We start from the raw sequence: 24,585 nt of genomic DNA on the forward strand, positions 1-24,585 counted from the left end.
TGCGGCCGGAAGGCCTTTCAGTTCAGCTCGGCAGGTGTTGGCTGAGCACCTACTACGTGCCAGGCCGTGCTGCGTGGCGAAGGGATAGAGGCATGAAAGGGACTAGGGGCCTGTCGTCCACAGGGCCAGGGAGGCTATCACACGGGAAGCTCTTAAAATTTGATTCTGAGTGGCCTGGAGGTATAATAATGAGCAAGACAAGTTTCCTAACCTGAGCGTGTCAGCAGCGTCTGAGTACAAGTAAAGGAGCATTTAGGACAACACGGTGCAGTTGGGGCAGCTTGACTAAGTTATTCTGCTCGAGCTGGGATGGAGGGGTGCCAGCATAGGGACAGAAGCCCAGTGCGGGCTGGACCTTGTTGGGAAGACCCGGGAACCATAATAGCTAAGAGTGTTGCCTCTGAAGCCAGACAGAGTCAGACCTTGTTGAGGCTTGGATGGGTTCTAACTGAGTGGCCTCAGGCAGATGGCTTAACCTCTCTGGGCCTTGGTTTCCATATCTGGAAACTGAGGCAGCCGATCTCGTAAGAGTTCATGAAGACGCACTGGGATGGTCTGGGAGTGGCATGCCATTTGCCTTCCTCATTCTGCTTGGCTTATCTGTGAAACGGGTACTGGGGAGCCCACAGGGGAGACGTGGAGAACATTGGGGGGCCCTTGGTGCCTGTTCTTCCTTGTCCTCCAGAAAGAGCCCCCAGTCAAGGTGGACTGGCCACGTTGGTGCCCGTGGTGGGTCTGACGAGTGGGTGCAAGCCCAGGCCGGGAAATCGGCTCACTCCACCAAGGTTCCCCGAGGGCAGGGGCCGGCGGAACAGGAGGCCAAAGACCCGTGTCCCCGAATCAGCCTCACCCTTGACCTGTACGACCCTGGCAGATCCTTCCTCCGCGCCGGGCAGCCTCAGTTCCCCACCTGTGCCCTGGGGGCTCTGTGACGGGACCACCCTGGAGGAAAGAGCGAGGCCTATTGGGCCCTGCTGGCCTGGCCCGGCTCGTGCCCTTGCGCCCCTAACTTCGGTGGCCCTGGGCCGCCGTGCCTCGCTCCCCGGCCTCCGTCGGCTCAGGCCCGTGCTGGGCCTTGGACGCTTGTCAGCTTCCCGTGGCCGCGGCCGTCGTCGCAGGCCGTCGGCTTGTGGTTCAAAAGACGGGCTCTCGCGTCAGATCCCCCCGGCCTGGGTCCCAGCGCCTCTGCGTTCCCCGTGACCGTGGCCGGCCACGGAAGCCCTTGGTGCGGAGTCCCTTGCCCAGGAGTTCTCAGTGACCCGAGGCCTGAGGCCGGCCGTGCTGCCGCGTCACCACGGCGGGGCCTGCCCAGCCGCCCGTCCCTCCGGACCTGCCACACCCGCGTGGTGGAAGCGGGATGCTGGCCGCGCACCTGCTGTCGCTCCACCACCGCAGGGGACCGTCTGGGTTAAGAGTGTCCGCCCAGCCGGCGGGCAGCACTGCCTTTCAGCTCGGGGCCTCCGCTTTGCCTCTGCTCCACTACATTTGGGAGAATTGGGTGAGCTTGGTGAGCGGGACGTGCGCGTGGCCCCCAGAATTCCCGCGTCCTCAGGCCATCCCTGACCCTGCAGTGTGCTCTGGGCCGCGTGGCCTGCCCCGCCATGACCAGCCACGGTCCAGCAAAACGGCTGGGTAAGGAATCCGTGTGGGGTGGCGTGGGAAAGGAGGAAGGAGAACAAAATCCTTGCGATGTGTCCGCTTGCATCTTCAAGGGGGCACTAAAAGTCTGTTTTAGATCTGGGGCTTGAAAGACAGATCCACTCTGAAGTTCGGCCAGAAATGGTTTGAAGCCAAATTATCACTGGCTGGGTCAAAAAAAAAGTGGCCCTATCAAACCCATCCCACGGGCTGGCCGAGAACTTCCGTGCAGCGGCGGCATTTGCGTGGCTGTGTGTTTCTTCACTTAGTTACGCTGAGTTTTATTATCTTAGATTTGGGTTTAATCCTTTGTTATTTTAAGGGAAACATTTTTACAGAAAAGAATGGTAAGAAGTAGGGGGAGGTTGCCCCTCTGCAGCCAGAATCTGAGTTCTCTAGAATGTTGTGCTGAGCTGATGGTTATTATTTCCCCCGGAAAATAATGTCCTTTTTTTTTTTTTTTAAACTTGCTTTTAACATTCTGCCCTTGGCATCTGTTCCAGGCATTGTGGACGAACAGTAAACTGTGTTCTGACAATGGGTTAAAGCGAGCACTTATTGAAAAGCATTCTCTACTTAATTACATTTCCTTCTTCTGGAAGCTATTTTAATTTTTTTTATAATCACATGTTAATTGTGTATTAGCGGGGCCTTTCTGATTAGTTGAAAACATAATGAAACCTTTGTAAACAACACAGAGAGAAAGAAAGAGGAACGTGTGAAGTAGAGACAGTGGTGACGAGCCAGTTCTAAGAGGCTGGAATAACGACATTTCTCCACGCCGGGGAGGGGGGGAAATTGTACCTGGACGTCGTGACGACCCCCTGTCCTGGGCCTGATGGGGAGGGTGGTCCCTGGCCACAGATGCAGGGATGGAGAGAGGGTGGGCCCATTTCCTAACCCATCCATCTTTCACTCATTCATTCCTGCAGTCATCCATTCACTCATTCATCATTCACATCACGCTCTGCCACTAAGTAACTTCCTCCATTGAGCCCCGACCAGGTGCAAAGTCCTCTCTGTGCGTCCCCTCGAATCTTCTCGTCATCCTCATAATGGGTTTTATTTTCTCCATTTATGGTGAGGATAGTGGGGCTCAGAGTTGAGTTGACTGATTTCATGCCAGGTTCAAAGAACCAGTCCCCATGGGCTCCTGGGCCCCTCGCCTCCAAATGCCAGCGGGTCTGGACACCCCTTGTAGCTGAGAGGGTCAAAGAAGCCCGCCAGGGCTGGGCCTCGGTGCGTGTGGGGGGCGGGGGGCGAGGTGCAAGGTGGCACGCTCCTGTCCCGGGAATGGAACCTGCTGTGTCGTTTTTATTTCCGCCCTTTAAAGAGAGCCACGTTTTTTTTTTTTTATTGAAAGCACCAGCCAGTTTACAATGCCGCTTGTGGAGGGCGGAAGCCCTGCTCTGTTCCCCAGTTAAAGGGCTGGGCTTACGGGGGGTTTTGCAGTTCCCAGGCTGTTATTAGGGAAGCGTGGCTAGAGCGCTTAAAACGAAAGTGCTACTGTAAGCGAAGGCCAGGTTCAGCTTGCCGTCCAAGGAAACGCTGCCAAGACGCATTATGAACAGCCGCCAAGCAAAACACACACTCTCTGTCCAGCGGAGCCAGCTCACTTCTGCAAATAGAGGAAAAATTGACTTTCTGATTTGGAGTGTTTCTACAACTAAGAAGAATCACTCCAGTGATTGTTCTAAAAATATTCCGGAGGCAGCGCGTTCTCGAAGGCCTCGGGATTCTGAGCGTTCCTTAATTGTACTTTTTATGTAATCGCTCTAGATCATGTTTTCTTTTCCTTTTTTTTTTTTAAATTCTAACTTGCCTGGTCACCCTCCTGCGCCCCTCCCTCTCTTCTCGCCGTCCCCTCCCCCTTTGCGTAAGTGTGGCTGCAGCGCGAAAGAACGGCATGCACGCAGCAGAAATCGTATTTTTATCTCTGGCTTCAGGAAGTATATTTGGGTTTTCATCTCCTGCAGCCGCCGGTGCAGGGCTCAGAGCTGAACCGCTGAATCTAGGGCAGCCCCTGACATCCCAGCCTTGGTGGCCAAGTTCTGGAAAGCAAGGCACCGCGCCTGAGGGTGGGGCGGGGGTGTAGACACATCTGGTGCCCCTGCCCCTCTGCTCGCTCGGGCTGGCATTTCTCTTTACGAGGCACAGAGCTCCTGGGAGCCCCAGGATTCTCTGTGCCAGGCAGCTCTGGAATTCCAGTGCTTTCTGTCATGATGAAACGGCCTGGGGTTCCACAAGTTTGCTTATCGTCAAAAGTCAATCATGCGGCAGGCCGCCTCGCTGCCTTTTCTGTCTCTCCTGGCCTCCTGGCTTTCTCCCCCACGCCCCCCTCTTCTCTCTTTGGTCTGTTTTGCTAGATTCAGCTGCAGCACCTACCAGGAAACTGCTCTTCCAGCTGAAGGGGCTGCTGGAGGGTTCTCGGCCTCGACGCTGTTGAATCTGGTTGCTGCCTCATTGTGTGGTGGGGGCTGCCTAGTGCTTGCGGGCTGTTCAGAAGGTTCTCTCCAGGCACCAGGTGCCAGTAGTAGTCCCCCTTCCCCCCCATTGTGACAATCAAAAATGTCTCCACACTTTGCCAAATGTCCCCAAGACTGGCAGGGTCACTGGCAGTGACCTCAGGCTCAGTGCACCTTTCCAAATTGGCCGCCGGCCCCCGCTGTCCAAAGGACAAGGCTTGGAGGAGATTTCTCAGGTTTCAGGTCAAGCCTCTGAAAGTTGAGAAAGAAGTCCCACTCTTGACTTTGACCCCTTTAAAAATAAGTCACAGCGCCACCCTGGTTTAGGTGCTGTGGGTGCCTGGGTTGGAGTGCTGAGTGACCCCCGTGGCTGTACCTGCCAGAGGTGAGGCCGTCAGTGGGTCAGGGGCCAGCACCTTCAAATAATTGAGCCGCTCTTCCGCCAGAACGTTCCCTCGGAGAGCATCTACGACAGCTCTGCTAGAGGCGGGCGGTTTTGGGTCTCCTTGGCGAGTGGAAGAAGGGGAGGAATTTGCCAGTGTTTCAGGCACTTCCTCAGTTGTGACGTTTCTCTCCCTCCTTTCCTCCCAGATCGTGTCCCCCACTGCTAGGAACTGGGTCCAGCCTGCTCAGGGGTGGCCCTCCCATGTGGACATTGTGTTCAAACCGTTGGCGAGAACCATGTGCTGTGGCTTAAAACGTTGACTCACACCGGGGGCACCCAGTGGGCCTGGTGCCACGTGTCATCTCAGCCCCCGGCAGCCCATTTTCGAGAAACCTAGAATCGGGCGGTCAGCGGGTTTTGCACTGGGCCTCCTTGGCGCGCCTTGTGGTCAAGCGCGCGTGTGGCAGCGAGGCAGTTTCCTGCCACCCCCGCCCCCCTGAACCCTGCTTCCCCCGGCAGAGCCAGCCTCGGAGGAGTTAGAGCCACCCCGAATCCGCGGGACGCCACCGTCGCTGGGGCCTGGCTTCTTGGCCTTGGGTTCTCCTGTGACAGTTTGGGCTGCAGCTCGCCAGCCCCTGCCCTCCCCACCGCCACGCCGCCTCGCCCTCTCCCGCAGCCTCCTTTGTCACCAGCGTGGCCTCCTCACCCCTGACCTTTCTCCCTGCCCCTGGGCGCCCCTGCACCTTTGCTCTGCCTCCTGGGGTGGGTGGGTAGTGCCCTGAGCACCAGCTGGCCCAGCGCTGTGGGCCACAGGCCGGAAACACATCCTGTGCAGCCCTGGAGCCACCCAGCCAGGGTGCTGGGGGCGGGGCCCGAGCTGGGGGCACGGGTGCAATCCCTCACCGACCGACGCCCTCCCCCGTGGGTGTGCACGCACATCCCTGCACTTTTGCACGGACCTGGGTGTGTGGGGAGGGGGCAGGGGTGCTCGGTTTCTCTTTCCCCTGACGCCCCCTGCCGTGCTGGGCCCAACTCTGAATGCTCTCGTTTCCTAACTGCGCCGGGCACATCGGCCGAGCACCCAGGCACCCGGGCGCTTGAGCCCGTGCTGCCGTGCCGGCTGGCTGACCAGCTCCCCTGGCTGCCGTGCGAGCAGGGGACGCTGGCACCGCAGCAGAGGCGAAGCGCTGCCGAAGTGCCGCAGGTTTTTCATATGGAAATGTGAAATAATGGGGTGATTAAATAGAGCTGTATATTAAAGTACATCTGACATTAGAATTACCATAATGTGCTGTAGCCTTAGGCTGAGTACTTTATTTGCCATCTGCATCGGCCCCAAATCCCCCGGGGAAGCGCTAAAATATTCTGAATAAACTCAGCTCGAGTTCTTATTGAGAGTAAAATACCATTTGTGGCACGTCGTATTGATTCGTCTTAATTGTGGTGCAGAAAAGAACATTCACTCGCTGATGACTTTTGTGCTTGGTGACAAGCTGGCTGGAGTTATTCTAAGGCTGCAGTTGGTTAACCTGAGCAGACGGGCGGCCGTGACGGGGCGGCCCTCTCGGCTCGGGCCCCGCTGCCAGCCCGGGCGTGGTCCAGCCAGGACAGCGTGCCAGCCTCCCCCATCTCCAGGGAGAGTCCTGGGGAGAAGGGCGCCCCGTTTGCGGGCGGAGGAAACTCACCTCGCCCTGCTCGTCTCCCGTGGCAACCGAGATGCACCTACCGGCTGGGGAACGACCGGGAGATGGTAGGACGCCCTTGAGGGAGGTCGCTGCAGCTCAGCCCCTGGCGGGAGAGATTTATGCATATTTAAGAAAAAACACCACTGGAAAAAAAAAAAAGAGGAAAAGATGAGGAAAGGAAAGGCAAACCGCAGCCCGGCTTGACCTCTCCTGCCCCCGAAATCCTTGGGGGAACAAGGCTTGCATAACGCACTTGAGGTAAAGAGGCTTGGGCAGGAAACACTTGGTGATCCTGACAGCCCACCCCTGCTCTAAGGTCCGGCTTTTACCCTATAATTGCCTATCATTAGCCACAATTTAAATATTCAAACATTCCCCACAAACCTTGGGCCTGCATGTTTTTATTACAAATTCAGAACAAGGGAATAACCTTTAACTTCAGAGACAAATGAGACAAATTTACAAGTGCATGTCTGCTGTTTTCTTATGTTTTATCAATCCCGGCGGACCCGAGCACTTTTGCTATCACGCCACTCAGAACAATATACATAGATTACTACTTGTTTGCAGTGAGCGGGTAACGAGTCCCCTTTGCATTAGCTAACCTATATAACTCGGCGTCGAGGCTCTCCTAACGTCAGCCAGCGCCTCAGAGCTAAACGTACATTCCATTAAAACCAGATTTACTGCCCTGGCGACGCTTGTTGGGGTGGAATGTGGCCGTTTCTGTGGATTTAAGGACAGGCAGGGTGGAGAGGCCGTGAACCGTGGCGAAGGGCGACTTCCTGTGCCGGCCGAGGCAAGCCCTCCACCGGCTCAGTTACGACGCGTGCGTGAGATCGTGGGCGCACACGTGGGCTCTCTTGCACGCGCATGCACACACACGTCCAAGCAGCCGGCTCCTTGCTTTCCTTGCTCGCTTCCTGCCTAATTCACTATTTTTCCATTCAGTGATAAGGGTGGTTTGCGCTTATGCTGCCCCTGCAGGGTCCCTGGTAAATCCCCCTCCCTGGAGGTCTCGAATCCTTTTAGACGAGTCTGTGTTTGGTGGGGCAATGCAGACAGGAGCGGGCCGGACCACCCAAACAGGGTGATGTCAAGGCACCCAAACCCACCGGCAGTAGGCCCTTTTCAGGAAAGCCCAGCGAAGTCAGGTTCAAGGGAGTCGGAGGATGCACTTCATCTATTTCAGGGGAGATGGACGCTATTTCCGGTGGATTTGAGGGCCTCCCTCTGCAAAGGGAGAGCCTCCAAAGAGGACCTTGAGAAATGTCCTGTAGCTTTTCAAGAATGCCGTAAATGAGGCGTCACGTCGGGGAGCTCTCCGTGTAGCTTTTCAAGAATGCCGTAAATGAGGCGTCACGTCGGGGAGCTCTCCGTGCGCCCTGTCTCTGGCGCTTGCCACTAGCAAACACTGCTGATTTCACCCGGCCGCGAGTTGCGGGGCCTGGAGCCGCTCAGCTGGCCTGACCGCGGACCAGATACAGCCTGCGGGGGGCCGCCGGGGCGCGGCACCTGCAGCGGTCTCCCTGTCCCACCTTGCACCCCGCTTCTGAGCGTGGTGGCTTCACAGGCCCGGGGACTCAGGTGAGAGGCATGCCGCAATACCAGCTCCTGCGCCGGAGGTGAGTTCAAGGCCACCTGCGTGCTGGTGCTCCTTGCGGACGGAATTTCAAGTTCTCCACCTCCCTGACTTCTCTTCTCTGTCCTTCGTGGTCTCACAGTTTGGGAAGGGTGGCTCTGGTTGGAAGCAGCCCTCCACACGGGGGTCTCCCACGTCCTTTTGTTGTACAGAGATTTTGTTGTACTGAACCCTTCTTGATTTGAGTCGGTCTTGAGTGTGGGTTTGAAATTCTTTTTTTAATAGGAAAGATTTTACTGTGATGGAGTTTACAGCAATGGAGTTTGCGCTGTATCCAGCAGAGGGGTCTAGCATGGGTTCAGAGCCTTCTGGGACTAATCCCAAATTCCCTTTTCGGTTCCATGTCCAGTTCTCTCCCGATTTGAACCTGGGGGCATGCATTTTCCTCTGCCAGGGATGCCCTTTCTTCCCCTTCACTGCACGGCCGACCTTTATCCTTGCTCCAGGGTCTTCTCCCCCGAGAAGCCTTCCCTGATCTGCCCAGGCCATCACGTCATCCTCCAGGCAGCATACCCCTCTAATAGCATCCCAAGTGGCTCAAACCCTTACAAGGAACTCGTGGAATCAGTAGCCTCACCCCAGACGGCGGGCTAGGGGACAGGTGCTCCTTTCTACATCCTTCTGCTGAGCACAGGGCCTGGATCAGAGCAGGCACCTCGTGTGTTTGTCGAGAGAGGAAGGAGCCAAGGACTCAATCACCTGCAGAAGGCGCCTTGGCCTTTGGCTACAAGGGTGCCGGATGAAGCGTGAGCTTGACCGTTGTCCCAATGCTCTGCCTGGCTTTTTACAGGGAGGGGGAAAGAATGCCCGAGAGCAGGGAACCTCCTTCATTAATATTTGGCCCTGGGTTTGGCCGGGGAGTGCGGGCGAGAGTGGACCTACCTGGAACGGAAATGCCCCTTGCTGGACTCTGCTGCCTAATACTTGCTCTCCATTGGCATCCCCCTTTGCCCTTTGCGCGCTTCCTTCTGCAACAAGCCAAACCACCTTCTCTTGTGCAGCCCAGACTCCCCTGCACCCCAAGTCTGCCGCTCTCCCTCTGTCTGGCTGAGCATCCCCTTCCTGCAGTTTTTCCTGCGCACCTCCTCCCCAGGAACCCTGAAGTTGCCTTGCCTTGCCTTGTGCGCTGATGCCCTGAGCCTCACCTGGGGCCTCCTGGAGGGCAGGAGGCAGAGCTGGTGGGTGGTCCTACTGTGCCTAGCCCCTTGTACATGGTGGGTGAGTGGAAGGATGGGTGGACGGGTGGGTGGTGAAAAAGGGTTATCCCTAGAGCCGTGGGACACGATGCGATTTCCTTGTGTTCAGCAACTGCTCAGGTATGCCTCCTTCGCCCATAGCATGGTTCACCCGCACCTCTGTGCAAACCTGGCTGTCCTGGGGCAACTGTCCTTGTTGGGAGTTTGGTCTGAGACTGCGGTGAAGGATGTGGACCCAGGTCCAAGGAACTTTCTTGCCGGCCTGAGTTAACTCCGGGCAGGTGAAGCCAGAGTTGAACTTCGATGCAGAGACGCCGACAGGGTACGTGGGGGTTGCAAGTCATACAAGCGCTGAGCAGGGCGCTCTCACCCCGTGAGGCCGAGCCATCTCCCGCACTTGCCGCCCCCCACGCTGCGGTCACCCTGCCGGCAGAGGTCGCAGCCCCAGTGGGACGGGGCAGCCCTGGGTCAGGCAAAACGAGCCCAGGCCACTCAGCTTTGCGGAGCCTCGGTTTCCTTTGTCTGTAAAACTTGGATGAACACCCACTTTCCAGAGCATCCACCTGACAGGTGACGTCCTTGTAGGCACATTGGACACACCAAAGTCAAGGTTGATGATGACAGCACAGTTTGGTGATGAGTGTCAAGCTGGTCTAAGCAAATGCATTGGGAGTGCGGAGGGGGTTTGTATCTGCGCTGGACCTAAGGCGAAGTTCTGCATGTAGGAAAGACAGGCAGGCGTGCCAGGAGGGCGAGCTGCCCGGGTACGAAGGGGTGGAGGTGCACAGCCCGTGAGAGACAAGGAGTGTCTGTGTGCGGGGGACAGCCACTGGGCCAGACCCAAGGCCGGAGGGCCGGGCACCGCACCCGGGCCAGCTCTGTGATTGTGCAAGGGGGCTCGCTCACGCGCCCTGGAGGACTGCTTGGAGGTGGGCAGCGGCCGTGGCAGTGACATAGCGTCTTGGCTCTGTCTGAGTCACCTGGGATGCCGGCGTGCCCTGGTGGCTGGAATGCGGCCGGCGTGGGCGGGGGCTGGGTGGGGCCTCTGCCAGGCGTGCCGGGAAGAGAGGCCGTTTGTTGGGAGTGCTGAGCTGAGCCCTGCCCCGGAGGCGGCCTGGGTGGAGGACAGAGCACGCCTGGCCGAGTGGGACGGGTTCACACGGACCTGCGCCGACGGGACGATGCCCCGTCCGGGGTGGGGATGACCTCAGCGACGCCCAGCCATGGGAAAACAAACAGAGGGGCCGGAAGACGCGGGGCGCGGGCGCGGATCTGCGGTGTCATCCCGGGTCCGGCACCTCCCGCGCTCCTGGAGCCTCTGTGCGTGTGGCCCCGCCGGGCACCCTGCAGTGGTGAGCCCGGGTCCCCACCACGGCCCTAGGAAGGCGGGTCTTGTCCTCACTCCACTGAGGAGGAAACGGACGCTCCGCCAAGTCTGGTGACTTGGCCAAAGCCGCCGGGCTCCCCAGTGTGACTCGGGAAGGAGCCCAGGCTCGTGCTGGCGGAAAGGCCTGGAAACCTCCTGGTCTTTGGACGCCTCATTTAATCCAGTCCACTGACAATTCTCAAGCACGGCTGGCTTTGGTCACTGAGGTGGGTGCTGGAGTCACAGCAGTGATCAGACCAGCTTGGTCCACTCTCTCAGCACCTGCGCTTCCCCCTAGCTGCGCTCAGACCTTGCATTAAACAACTGAGGGGTTGTTGGGGTTTCCTGTTGTCCTCGCCCCCCGGCGTCAGCTGTATCCCTGTCGACTAGCAGCACACCTGGCAGGTGGAGAGTCCCCTGCACCTGTCTGTTCATGAAGAGGCAGGGGCGGTCACTCTTCTTTGCAGGCCAGGTGGTGCTGCCTGGTTATTCGGCCCTGCTGTTCTCATTTCCCGCTAGCCAGGCAAGGTGCACTGGAATCCAGGATGGCAAGGAGATTTCTGCTCCCGGGCATGGTCCACTTGGCGTAGTGGATGTCTGGAGTACGGGTTCTGGAGGGAGTGTGCAGGGATGGATTAGTGATGCCTGCCCCAGGCATGGGCAGAGGGGCAGGGTACCGCCTATGGTAGGCTTAGGCTGGCTCTGCACGTTGCCACCGGTGTAGCCATTTGTTATTATTATTATTATACCACTGTCATCCCACCAGCATCTGTCCCCCTCCTGCGTACCACTTGCTTTGAAAGACTTTCTCTTCTCAACAAACTGCAGCTCTTCTTTTCGTGGAGATAATCAGCACAAGTACCCTGAGGTTCTAGCCGAAAGCAACACATCTTGACATTTGAGTTACCCCTTGGACTGCCACGAAAGGTGAAATCTTGTGGTGCGTGTAGCTCTCCCCATCCCATATCCTGGCTCTTGGCTCTGGGGACCCCAGTCTACACGCTCCCCTCTCTCAACCCGGGCTTCAGTCGGGGCAGGGTAACTCTCAAGCTGTGTGGCTTTGGTCAGAGCACCCCACAGAGGCCTGCGGAGCCTGGGGGGCAGGGGTCGGGCGCGCAGCCGGCGTTCACGTCTGTTCTCAGGCCGGGGCTTGGCTGGTGGTCAAGACTTCATAAGGGTTTGTTGCTGTGGCAGTTTTCCTTACTCCCCTCTCCGAGAGAGCCAAGGCCTGACAGTGCCTTCGGGACATGTAGGGATGGAAAGAAGTGGCCAAGCGACGCGTTCTTTTTGAGATTACGAAAGGGGAGACAGTTTTTAAGCTACTGAGGGGTCGACAGATGTAAGGGGTGCTGGGGCAATTCTTTTCATTTCGGAACTGTGCTGACAGCATCGTTCGCAGTCATAGACTTGGAGGTGGCTGGCCTGTGAGTCCAGCCCGATCTGTGGGTGCTGGGCACCCCGACATGAGAGAGGAGCGGGGGCCGACCCGTAAGGCCTCCTGCTCCTGGGTCCAGCTGCCTTGGCACTTGGTGACCCCTCACCGGGTCCCCAGCAGACGCCCCCCTCGCTGTGAAAAGTCTCCGCTGCTGGCTGCTGCAGGGGCATGGCTGGTGGACGTGACCGGGCGCAGTGGTCCCCGGGGCCCTGCGCTGGGCCGGCATGCACAGGGCGGCATGAGAACCTCTTCCCCGGCCGTTTTCATTGGGAAGCGGGCCCCGACATGTTGAAAGAGAACAATAAATCTCAGCTGGCGCTGTGTGTGCCGGGCGGCTGCTGGGATCGGGCGCGGGGCCCGGGCTGGGGGTTCTGGAAGCCCCGGGGGAGGCGTGGCCCTGCCCCTTTCTGGATGTGCGACTTTGCTTCTCTGAGCTTTGGCGGCGGCGTGTGCCAGTGGGATACCGTCGTCACCCGGCCTCCCTCTGATGGCACGAACTAATGCACGTGGAAACGTCAAACCTACTGCAAAGGGCTCTGTAAACCGTCAAGTGGTCCGAAAGGCCAGGGTCCAGGGACTTGGGCATCTGAGCATGCGCACTCAGTTTCGCCCCCAGTGTCTGGAGCACAGCCTTCCTGGGGTCAGGACAGAAGTCAGCCCAGGGCTCGTCTCTCCCAGGCACGAATTCCATTTGGTGTTATTTGGCCTCAGGACGGCACCTGTTAAACGAGGGCTCTCAATTATGGCCTTTCTTTGTGAAGATAATTCAAGTAAAGGTGTTTTTAAAATTGTTTTAATTGAACAACCCTGATGCCTTTAATGGTATTTCAGAGAAACCGGCATAATAAGGAGGGACAATGACTTAAATGCTCTTAAAAAAAAAATCTAATAGCAGAGGCCAAGGGTAGCATTTCATTGCCCCAGTTACCTGTTGGCTCCTGAACGTTGACGTTTCTTTAAAGTTTGCAAGTTTCTCCTGCCCTGGAAGCGCTAATGGTTAGGCGGCTGCACCGAATCCCTCCAGGGTTTTATTACTGCCAGAGTTCCGCTGAGAGGCTCCCCAAAACATCCATTGGCAGGGACCTGGATGGATTATAAAAACAAAACCCACAAAACCCAAGCATGACGCTGAGCGGCAGCGTGCGATTTCCAGGGTGTGTGCACCTCCCTGACCGCCCGCAGGTGGCCCAGCCCCCTTGGGAAGCGGTACGTTATTCCCGCTCCCCTGGTGAGGAAACGGGGGCTCAAGAGGGGAAGGGACTGACGGCTTTCCCCCTGCCGGAAGCGGAAGCCCGGGGCAGAGATCTGACCCCACATGGCTGCTGGCGCTCCCTGACAGAGCCATGGCGGGGAGGGTTTCCACTCGAGGAGGACACTAAGGGGCTCTCTTTACATCCAGTGTGGGTTTCTGCCGGCTGATATTAAATATGTCTACGAAAGAAAGAAGCCAGGAAAGACACGGTCCCAGGGTTAGGAGGGGCCAAGTGTGGCTCAGTGAGCCAGGGTCAGCAGACGCTTCCAGGCCTCTCGGCCAGGTTTGCTGGCGCCGAGGAAATCACTTGAGAATCACCCCGGCCTCCACCTGTCACTTGGCACCTTCACAGCCAGTAGAAGCGCGGCGGGAAGGTGGATGCTGTCAGGGCCACTGGCAGTGTCATCGCCCCGTGCTGCGGTCGAGCCGCCAGCCCCCCTCTGGGCGTGTGGTGTGTCTTGAAGGCCCTGAGTTCGAGCAGGGGATGACAGCGAGGCTGTCAAAAAGAGCAGAGCGGGCGAGCCCTAAGTCCGAAGCAGGCCCCTCACCCAGGGTCTTCCGCTGCCTTTAAAAGCGAGCCGTCCGCCACTGCCGGCCGCACGCTTAAAATATTTAGCGAGTTTTAGAACAGAAAAATGTTCCAAGTGGCTCTTCAAAGACGTTCTGACATTGTTCAGTTCTTAAAAGTGAGCAGCCCCAGTGCTCAGGGCTACTTCGAGGCAAGAGAGAACCATGAAGGGATAATATGGAAATGAACATTTTATTAAAAATTAAAAAAAAAAAAGAAAGAAAAGGAGGTGGGTTGGAAAGAGAGTGGTCTCGGAAGGGCCTCTGAGGGCTGGGAGATTTGAGAAAACATCGGAAGCCGTCAGATCCTGCGAGGGCCGTCGCCTGCAGTGAATCTTGCCTTTGTGCAGACAGACGCTTTCCAACCAGAGCAGTTCAGGGGCCTTGGAAAAGAAAGAGCCGGCACGAGCCCTGTCGTGTGCAAAGGGGCCTCGCAGGCCGGCTTGATGAATAAACACAGCTCTTCCCCACCTCATGGTGAATTAGGGACAGGTAACTTCCTGCCCACGCCGCTCCAAGTTAGAGTTCTAGTAGTGTCTTCTTTTTTTTCTTAAACGAGAAGTGGAAACATCTGAGCTCTTTAGAACGTGTAGCTACACGCTTCCCGGCAGCTGCCATTTAGAGTTAAAAATTTTTTTTTCCATCGGCCATTTCAGCTGTAGAGCAGTCTTCATTCCCAGCCCGCCTAGGAGTTCTGCATTTTCTTCTGTTATGCCCATTCCTTACCAGCAAGAGAACTTTCTAGAAACTGCATGGCAGTCAGAATAAGAAACAGGAAGTGCTTTGAAAATATAACCAAGAAAATGAAGATGATGCAGAGGAGATTGGGAGAAGGGAGGTGGTCAGACTTGAGAACATGAAGGATCGCAGCAGCTGTGTGCCATCACTCGATTAATTAGAGTGGCTGAAGCGAGGTGAAGGGGACAGCAGTGCTCTTTAATTTGAAGATCTATGATCTCCTAGGACGCAGCACTTCATTCGTGTTATTAGCTGCTGTGCCAGAAAGGAAGGAACTTTTATTTATCTTCTTCTTATTTATTACTTATTTATTCTGCCTTGCTCTGAAAAGAGATTTGAGGAGGAGTCTAAATATGGCCTCTGGCCAGCTCTGGTGTGAGGCTCTCTGAGGTGAAGCATTCTGTCCCCACAGATACGTTAACTAAGAAGCTGAGGAGAGGAGATGGTGCACCCTCCGTCACCTCCCAAGAGGCGGGGTGATTTTTTCTCTTGGCTGATTGGCGTCGAGAAGGGGAGGCCGGCGTGTTGGTACCGCCTGGTCGCTTCCTCAGGCGCGGAGAAGCATGGCCGCCCGCGGCCCTGGGAGGGCCTCCCTGGCGTTTGTGAGGTGGGGAGAAGCCTCCTCAGGGGCACGGGCATGGGGAACGGAAGTACCCAGACATCCTAGGAGAAGGAAACCCTCCAGCCTCGGAAGTTCTCCCTGCGCTGTTTTAAAAGCGAGGCGAGGCTCAACTTAAATTCTTTTTTCCTGTCTTTCCACCGTACCCACCCCACACACACATACAGACACACACAGAAAGGAGTCGAGAGTGAAGTAATGCCCACAGAACACCCGGTTCGTAAAGCATGCCTTGTTTCCAGGGTGGCTCTGTGGCCTGGGGAGCCTCCGCCCCCCTCTGACAACACGGAGCCCTTCCTTCGGTGACAGGGCACATGTTGTTTTGTCTCAGGGAGGGGAGGGCTCGGCCCCTTGGAAGTTGTCAAGCTGAACTGAGGACAGAGGCCCGCGCGCCCCGCGCTCAGGCTCTTGGACTGAATTCAGGGCATTTGGCCCCTCAGTCACTTGGTTAGAAAAGATGGTTTTCAAATGACGGTGTACGTGCCTGTGAACACTGCTGAGGGTACAGCCCTCCAGAAACATCATTTCTGGGCGGGAAACAAAATGGCTCCCTGCTGGGGCTACGGGGATTGTTTTTGCCACTCCCCACATCACCTCACTGACATTAGATAATTAATCCTCCCATGTAGCTTCGCCAGGGAGTTTGCGGCTACCGTACCTTGAAAGTAGAAAATCTCACTGGTACGGGGACGTCTGAAGACACAAAAGGGTCTTTTCAGGATTGTGACTGTGAAGTCTTGGCCCGTGTCTGAGATGAGGTTCCTTTTTCCCCTTTCCCTCCCCGGCTAGCGAATGTGATGACAGGAGACGGGGCCTGCCCATACCTGCCTTGTATGGAAAGCATTAGGAGGGATTCAGACCTGGCGGGAGAACGGCGAGTTTCACTCACAGGTGGAGCAAGGCAGCTAAAAGACAGGTAATGGACGAAAGGTTCAGCTTCCATTTTGAACATGCCCAGTGATGGACGAGGACTGGGTCATTTTGGCCGGTACGACCAAGTGTCCATCACGATTTGCTGCGGACATCACCAAGAGCCCCTCTCTAACGCATCTCTGTTCGCTGCTCTTCATCCTGAAATTCGCTTAGTGTTTTGGCAGAACACTTGGGAGTACTCGTTTAGGAGTGTGTGTGTGTCCTGTGGTTTTGTGGAAGCTGGATTTCACGTCATGGTTAGGGGTTTATGTGAGAATAGGGGAAGAAGCATTTATCACACAGTCGTAGGTCTTCAAAATATGTTAGTTTTCTTCCCTTCTCACACATCCACCTTTAAATTTTAGAGCGTTTCCACAGGGCCTCTGGTGTATGAAACACTAGAATTTCCATTAGCCAGAGTCTCAAACCTGGCCCAGGTATCGCAGCCATTTCTCTTGGGGCAGGGGGACGACGATACAACAAGGACAAAAATACATTGGCAAGCAATGGAGTTTGATGTGTTTCTGCAGAACTTCCTTGAATCAAATATTGTCTAACTCAGTGGTTCTCAACTGCAGGCCCCAGGGGACGTTTGGTAGTGCTGGAAGACATTTTTGCATGTCACGACTGGGGGGTGGCGAGGTGCTGTTGGCTTCCCAGGGGCAGAGGCCAGGTATCACTGCTAAACATCCTTACCCCCACCCCCACCCCAAATTAGCACCCTCTTGCAAGGGTCCACGTGTCCCAGCTGGAAGGGTGTGGGAAGAGAGCCTCCTATGGCCGAAATGTGCCCCAAATCTTCTGAGCAAAAGGATCCAACACTTCCATAGTATCTACTCTGGAACCCCACATTCTCATAAAGGCATGGCATTTAGCCCGAGGGAATGGGGCAAGGACCCCCAGCCTCATTAGGGGAGGAAACAGGGCCTACAGACTGTCGGTCCCCGCCGCGGGTCCTGAGGCTGGCCACCCAGGCACCCAGGGCGGCGTCCCGCACAGCCTACGTCTTCAGCCCCCCTTCCCCGCGCCAAGTGCAGCCGCGCGGGGCCGCCGTGGCCTCTCCTTGCGCCTCGGCCCGGGCCCCCTCCAGGTCAGTGGCCCCGCGGGGCCCCGCGCCCGCGCCGCATCTCACGCTCTCTCTCTGCCTTTCTGTCCGTGTCTCCCCAGGTAAAGACGAGCCTTCCAGCTACATTTGCACAACATGCAAGCAGCCCTTCACCAGCGCGTGGTTCCTGCTGCAGCACGCGCAGAACACGCACGGCTTCCGCATCTACCTGGAGCCGGGCCCGGCCAGCAGCTCGCTCACGCCGCGGCTCACCATCCCGCCGCCGCTCGGGCCCGAGGCCGTGGCGCAGTCCCCGCTCATGAATTTCCTGGGCGACAGCAACCCCTTCAACCTGCTGCGCATGACGGGCCCCCTCCTGCGCGAGCACCCGGGCTTCGGCGAGGGCCGCCTGCCCGGCACGCCGCCGCTCTTCAGCCCGCCGCCGCGCCACCACCTGGACCCGCACCGCCTCAGTGCCGAGGAGATGGGGCTCGTCGCCCAGCACCCCAGTGCCTTTGACCGAGTCATGCGCCTGAACCCCATGGCCATCGACTCGCCCACCATGGACTTCTCGCGGAGGCTCCGCGAGCTGGCGGGCAACAGCTCCACGCCGCCGCCCGTGTCGCCGGGCCGCGGCAACCCTATGCACCGGCTCCTGAACCCCTTCCAGCCCAGCCCCAAGTCCCCGTTCCTGAGCACGCCGCCGCTGCCGCCCATGCCCCCCGGCGGCACGCCGCCGCCGCAGCCGCCCGCCAAGAGCAAGTCGTGCGAGTTCTGCGGCAAGACCTTCAAGTTCCAGAGCAATCTCATCGTGCACCGGCGCAGCCACACGGGCGAGAAGCCCTACAAGTGCCAGCTGTGCGACCACGCGTGCTCGCAGGCGAGCAAGCTCAAGCGCCACATGAAGACGCACATGCACAAGGCCGGCTCCCTGGCCGGCCGCTCCGACGACGGGCTCTCGGCCGCCAGCTCCCCCGAGCCCGGCACCAGCGAGCTGGCCGCCGAGGGCCTCAAGGCGGCCGACGGCGACTTCCGCCACGAGAGCGACCCGTCGCTGGGTCACGAGCCCGAGGAGGAGGACGAGGAGGAGGAGGAGGAGGAGGAGGAGCTGCTGCTGGAGAACGAGAGCCGGCCCGAGTCGAGCTTCAGCATGGACTCGGAGCTGAGCCGCAACCGCGAGAACGGCGGCGGCGTGGGCGCGGGCGCCGCCAAGGCGCTGGCCGACGAGAAGGCGCTGGTGCTGGGCAAGGTCATGGAGAACGTGGGCCTGGGCGCCCTGCCGCCCTACGGCGAGCTGCTGCCCGACAAGGCCAAGCGCGGCGCCTTCCTGAAGCGCGCGGGCGGCGACGCGGGCGACGAGGACGACGCGGGCGGCTGCGGCGACGCGGGCGCGGGCGGCGCGGTCAACGGGCGCGGCGGCTTCGCGCCGGGCGCCGAGCCCTTCCCGGGCCTCTTCCCGCGCAAGCCCGCGCCGCTGCCCAGCCCCGGCCTCAACAGCGCGGCCAAGCGCATCAAGGTGGAGAAGGACCTGGAGCTGCCGCCCGCCGCGCTCATCCCGTCCGAGAACGTGTACTCGCAGTGGCTGGTGGGCTACGCGGCGTCGCGGCACTTCATGAAGGACCCCTTCCTGGGCTTCACGGACGCGCGCCAGTCGCCCTTCGCCACCTCGTCCGAGCACTCGTCCGAGAACGGCAGCCTGCGCTTCTCCACGCCGCCCGGGGACCTGCTGGACGGCGGCCTGTCGGGCCGCAGCGGCACGGCCAGCGGGGGCAGCACGCCGCACCTGGGCGGCCCGGGCCCCGGGCGGCCCAGCTCCAAGGAGGGCCGCCGCAGCGACACGTGCGAGTACTGCGGCAAGGTGTTCAAGAACTGCAGCAACCTGACGGTGCACCGGCGGAGCCACACCGGCGAGCGGCCTTACAAGTGCGAGCTGTGCAACTACGCGTGCGCGCAGAGCAGCAAGCTCACGCGCCACATGAAGACGCACGGGCAGATCGGCAAGGAGGTGTACCGCTGCGACATCTGCCAGATGCCCTTCAGCGTCTACAGCACCCTGGAGAAACACATGAAAAAGTGGCACGGCGAGCACTTGCTGACTAACGACGTCAAAATCGAGCAGGCCGAGAGGAGCTAAGGCGCGCGCGGGCCCGGGCGCCCCGCTCCGCCGCTGTCCCGTGGGCCGCCGCCAGCCGAGAGGACGCTCACCTGCCTTGCCTCCGTGTCACCGCCGCTTGCCACCCCGCGCGTCCCCGGGGCCCAGGGGAGGCGGCCCTCCCTCCCCGCCCCGCGGCCGCCAAGTCCTCTGGAAACCCGAGGCTTGATTCCGGCAGTAAAAGAAAAGCGTGGAGCCTTTTAACTGTGCAATAATTTCTGTATTTATTGGGTTTTGTAATTTTCTGGGGCATGTGCAGGTACTTTTTATTCTTCTTCTTTCTGTTTGAGTTCCTTTAAGAGATTTCGTTGGGGAGCCATCCCTTCTTCGATTTGTTTGTTTTTACACCCAGTAGTAGCCTGAGATAACTTGCAATGTAGAGGGGAAGCATATCTTTTTAAATTATAATTTGGGGGTAGGGTGGGGTGGGGTGCTGCTTTTTCTGAAATTTAAGCTAAGCGTGTGTAATTTCTTGCGAAGAAGCCAACACTTAAATGACTTTTAAAGTTGTTGACCTTTCTCTCCCCCTTCTTTTTCTGGTGTCCCGAGACAAAAAGTGGCATGCATTTTAAGGGGGTGGGTTGGGGAGGGGGTGCGGATGTGCAGCGGATCACAATCTTTGAAGTTGTAGCACTTTGTTTCAGAATTGGAATACGGAGATGTAGCAGTGAGGACATCCTGATGCCTTTTCGGTGTGGGCGGCCACCCTCACGAGTCCACGACTGACCCCGTGAGCGTGAGTGGTGGTGGAGGAGCACCCCCAGGGAAGCAGGGAGCTCTCTAGGGCACCCCCCAGCCCCCCACAAATGGCCCGGAGAGCATTCTAAAACTATGTGTTGCCAGCAGCAGATGCTGCCCTTTCCTTGGGCTGTGTGCTGGAGAGTAGGCCAAAGGAAAGGGGGCGACTGGGGGTCCTGCTTTTGGGGAGAGTAACAGAAAGGAAGAAACCAGCAGTGGTTTCTTTCAGGCTTCTTCTGGCTTGACAGCTCTCTCTCTCTTTCTCTCTCTCTCTCTCTCTCTCTCTCTCCCCCCCCCACTCTCAACACCCCCACTGCATAAACCCCAAGTTGTATGTTGGTACGAGCAGTAATTGGTAGTTTCTCAAGCAGACAAATGCCCTAGTGGTGAATTGAGGAAGGTAGAGCTCTCTCATTTAATACACGCTGATGACATTGTAGGGGAAGGGGAAAAAAGCTTGTGAATTTCTGCTCTCTTTTACTGGAAAAACAGGGGAAGAGTTCCATCCGGAGGTCCGAAGGTGCCCAGTTACTTCATTTTTTTTTTTTTCTTCTTCCCTCTCCCATTAGGTTGGAAGGTACTAAACATGGGGCTGTTAAGATATTAGACATTTGAATTCTGTTGACCCGCACTTTAACCCTTTTGTTGGCATTTGAATTAAATGGCTTCTAAACAAGAAATTGCAACATGTTCTTCTCTTTGGCCCAGAGGTGGGTTGAACTTAAGGGACCGCTGAGATTGAGTGTCGGTGTTGCTAAGCGTGGCATTCACAACGCTGGCACTATAAAGAACGGAATAAAAATAATCATTTCTTGGACAGTTTTGCTACTGCCATTCAATTTGATGTGAGTGCCTTGAAAACTGATCTTCCTATTTGAGTCTCTTGAGACAAATGCAAAACTTTTTTTTTTTTTTTTGGAAATGAAAAGACTTTTTAAAAAAGTAAAACGAGAGAAGTACATTCTTTAGAAACAAACAAGCAAAGCCACATTTACTTTAAATAAATAAATAAATAGATAAATAGATAGATAAATAAATCTCGGTTGAAGATAGAGGACATGAAAATGCCATAAGACCCAATCACACGAAGACATAAACCCAGCACAACTTTGGACATCCATTAGCTGAATTGCCCCTTTTGTTTTTGGGACAACGCTGCTTAGTTACGGAGTGGAGGTGATTTACTGCTGAATTAAAACTCAAGTGACACAAGTTACAAGTTGGTATCGTTGAATGAAAAAACAAACAATTCAGGAACAACGGCTAATTTTTTCTAAAGTTAAATTTAGTGCACTCTGTCTTAAAAATACGTTTACAGTATTGGATACATACAAGGGTAAAATAAATTGTGTGTATGTGTGTTGGAGCGATCATTTTTTTTCAAAGTTTGCTTAATAGGTTATACGAAAATGCCACAGTGGCTGCGTGTATATTGTTTTCTTTTGGTGACGGGGTTTTAGTATATATTATATATATTAAAATTTCTTGATTACTGTAAAAGTGGACCAGTATTTGTAATAATCGAGAATGCCTGGGCATTTTACAAAACAAGAAAAAAAAAAAACCTTTTCTTTTCCTTGAAAATGTTGCAGTAAAATTTAAATGGTGGGTCTATAAATTTGTTCTTGTCACAGTAACTGTAAAGTCGGAGTTTTAGTAAATTTTTTTCTGCCTTGGGTGTTGAATTTTTATTTCAAAAAATGTATAGAAACTTGTATTTGGGGATTAAAAGGGGATTGCTACACCATGTAGAAAAAGTATGTAGAAAAAAAAGTGCTTAATATTGTTATTGCTTTGCAGAAAAAAAAAAAATCACGTTTCTGACCTGTACTTATTTTTCTCTTCCTGCCCCCCTCTGGAATGGATATATTGGTTGGTTCATATGATGTAGGCACTTGCTGTATTTTTACTGGAGCTTGTAATTTTTTAACTGTAAGCTTGTCCTTTTAAAGGGATTTAATGTACCTTTTTGTTAGTGAATTTGGAAATAAAAAGAAAAAAAAAAACAAAAACAAACAGGCTGCCATAATATATTTTTTTAATTTGGCAGGATAAAATATTGCAAAAAAAAAAAAATTTGTATGTTAAGTCCTATTGTACAGGAGAAAAAGGGTTGTTTGACAACCTTTGAGGAAAAGAAACAAAAGGAAGTAGTTAAATGCTTTGGTTCACAAATCCTTTTAGTTGTATATATTTTTATCGGAATTGGCTTACACGAAGGACTGCTGGCGCGGGGCTTCGCCCCGAAGGCCCCAAACCCCGCATCGGGCGCCCTGGTGTGGCCACCGCAGACCAGGGCGGGAGATTCTCTCTTCGTGTCGAGTGGGAAATCCATTTTTGTAAAGAGGTTGGTAACAGCCCACGGCTCCTCGCGGCCTCTGAGACCTTCTGTGGCTGTGAGTGGCGGAGGGGAGCGAGCGGGAGAGCACCTGCCTCCTCGGCCACCACCGCCGTGGCCGCCACCGCTGCCCCCTCTCCTGCCTTGGGAGCAGGAAGGAAGGCACCCGGGCTGGCTTCAGTCCTCGAGAAAACAGTTAAACGTGGCGCCAGAGGAGCTGGGGGTCAGCTCAGCGCGGGGGGAACGGCCTGCCGTTGAGACCGGTGCAGATGGGCTTGCAGGGAGGCCAGGGGCCTGTCCCGTCGTGACCAGGACCCTTCCTTCCACGGAGAGTGGTGGCCTCCTGTCTTTCTTACCTGCTTCGCTGCTTTTCTCTCCGAAACCTACATTCCATCCGTTTCTGAATGCCGAGGGACTGGGATGAAATTCGGTGCCTTGCCATTTCCCTCTCTCTCTCCTTCCCCTGCATTTTCCCTCCATCCTCCAGCCGCTTTGTTGGTCCTTGAGTCACTCTTTCCATTTCCACTTCACTACTTTTCTTTCTCCCTCTCCCATGCCCCTCCTTTTTTTTTTTTTTTTTTGTAAAGCCAAGTAGCTTTAAGATAATACAGTGGTGGTTTTTTGGATGAGGGGATAATCCTTTCTTTTTTTTTTTTTTTTAAATACCTATATCAGGAAGCCATTTTTAATTTCAGGAAATATAAGCAACCATTATTTCAGGTTATGGAAGTATAACCGAGTATCCTTTTGAGCAATTCTTTACCAAATGCAGGAAGCTCTCTTCTGAGAGTGTTTCTGTTTACTACGCTCTTTGCTCCTTGCCACTTACCTTTGCAAAGTTAAACAGAAGGGGGAGAGGGTGGGGGAGAAAGCTGACACTCCCGTTTCCCACCTGCTTCGACCCGGAGCCCCCGGGGCTGCTGGTCACCTGGAAGCACTGCCAGGGCCCTGGAGACTGTCTGAGGCCATCCTGTAGCCGCGAGAGCCAGCCAGCCGCCGTTTAATGGCTTAACGTCACCAGAACGCCAGGACTAAGCTGTCCCAAAGCACAAGGATTGTGGCTCTGCCAACTGTAGAGAAAAGAGAATTTTGCTTCCCTTTCATGTTTAAAAAAAAAAAAAATCCCACACTGAAGCCGGAGGACCCAGTTGAGAGAGGCCCCGAGAGCACAGGTGACCCAGCCGGCCTCGGCCAGTTTCCACACTGCCGTGATTTTATTCCAAGTTGCCCCAAATTGGAATCTGCCACTTGCCGTTAGAGTCTTTCGAGGGGAGAGGAGACTGAGGGACTCTCAGCGAAACGTGGCAAGGAAGGAACTCAGGCTTTTCATCCCAGTCCGAAAGCAGAGTCAGTGGAAGGTTCTGTCCCCCACAGGCTGCCCCGTGATTTTGGTGCTCTTTGTATCTCACCCCTGCAAAGCAAAGTTGCATTGATTTCAGTGGTTTGCATTTGTACTGGCAAGGCAAAATATTTTTATTACCTTTTCTATTACTTATTGTATGAGCTTTTGTTGTTTACTTGGAGGTTTTGTCTTTTACTACAAGTTTGGAACTATTTATTATTGCTTGGTATTTGTGCTCTGTTTAAGAAACGGGCACTTTTTTTTATTATGGATAAAGTGTTGAGATGACAGGAGGTCATTTCAATATGGCTTAGTAAAATATTTATTGTTCCTTTTATTCTCTGTACAAGATTTTTGGGCCTCTTTTTTCCCTTAATGTCACAATGTTGAGTTCAGCATGTGTCTGCCATTTCATTTGTACGCTTGTTCAAAACCAAGTTTGTTCTGGTTTCAAGTTATAAAAATAAATTGGACATTTAACTTGATCTCCAAACCTTGTCCTTTTCTGTGTCTCGTAAGGGTGGGGGAGGGACAGCTTCCCTCGCAGGGTGAGTTGCAGTTCTTGGGCCCTTTACCCCCTGACCCAAACAAACCCTTCCCTCCGTATCTGGGAGGAGAGGAAACTGTGGCCCGAGGGAAGAGTAGTTCTCTTTGCCCCTGGGAAGTGGGCGAGGTAGAACAACCGCTCCTCAGCCAGGCTGGAGGGAGGAGTCACCTGGGAGCTTTCCCAAGTCCCTTTGTCCAGGCCACACCTGGAACCATTCCCATCAGCCCCTCAAGAAGTAGGACCCAGGCCTCAGGGTTTTGGAAAGTGGTCCGGGTGATTTTCATATGCAGTGGAGTTTCAGATACCATGGTTTAGAACGAGCCCTTGGCTGGGGCGTCTAGTTTAATTCCGCTCATCTTTCCCAAGTGCCTAGTATGAGCCGTCGGAGGGCGCGACCGAAGGGTCAGAAAGGAGAAAGCCAGAGGCCCTGCCCCAAGGGCCGAACTCGCTCTGTGCCCTTGGACACATGCCCTCTTTTCCCATCTAAAAATTGAGGTTCTTGGACAAGACGGCCTCTCCGGCC

General features: G+C 55.4%; 1 protein-coding gene across 2 annotated transcripts in view; it reads left to right on the plus strand.

The window, feature by feature from the left end:
- Positions 1-24,000, plus strand: part of BCL11B (BCL11 transcription factor B) — an 89,614-nt gene extending 65,614 nt beyond the window's left edge. For both annotated transcript variants that reach the window (XM_004447691.4, XM_004447692.4), the window contains exon 3: positions 17,068-24,000. In XM_004447691.4, the coding sequence (XP_004447748.1) occupies positions 17,068-19,079 (2,012 nt within the window). In that variant the 3' untranslated portion in view covers positions 19,080-24,000. The remainder of the gene's footprint in view (positions 1-17,067) is intronic.
- The last annotated feature ends 585 nt before the right edge of the window (positions 24,001-24,585 follow it).

The sequence above is a fragment of the Dasypus novemcinctus genome, chromosome 3 (genome assembly GCF_030445035.2).
Source record: "Dasypus novemcinctus isolate mDasNov1 chromosome 3, mDasNov1.1.hap2, whole genome shotgun sequence".
Classification (NCBI taxonomy): Eukaryota; Metazoa; Chordata; class Mammalia; order Cingulata; family Dasypodidae; genus Dasypus; species Dasypus novemcinctus.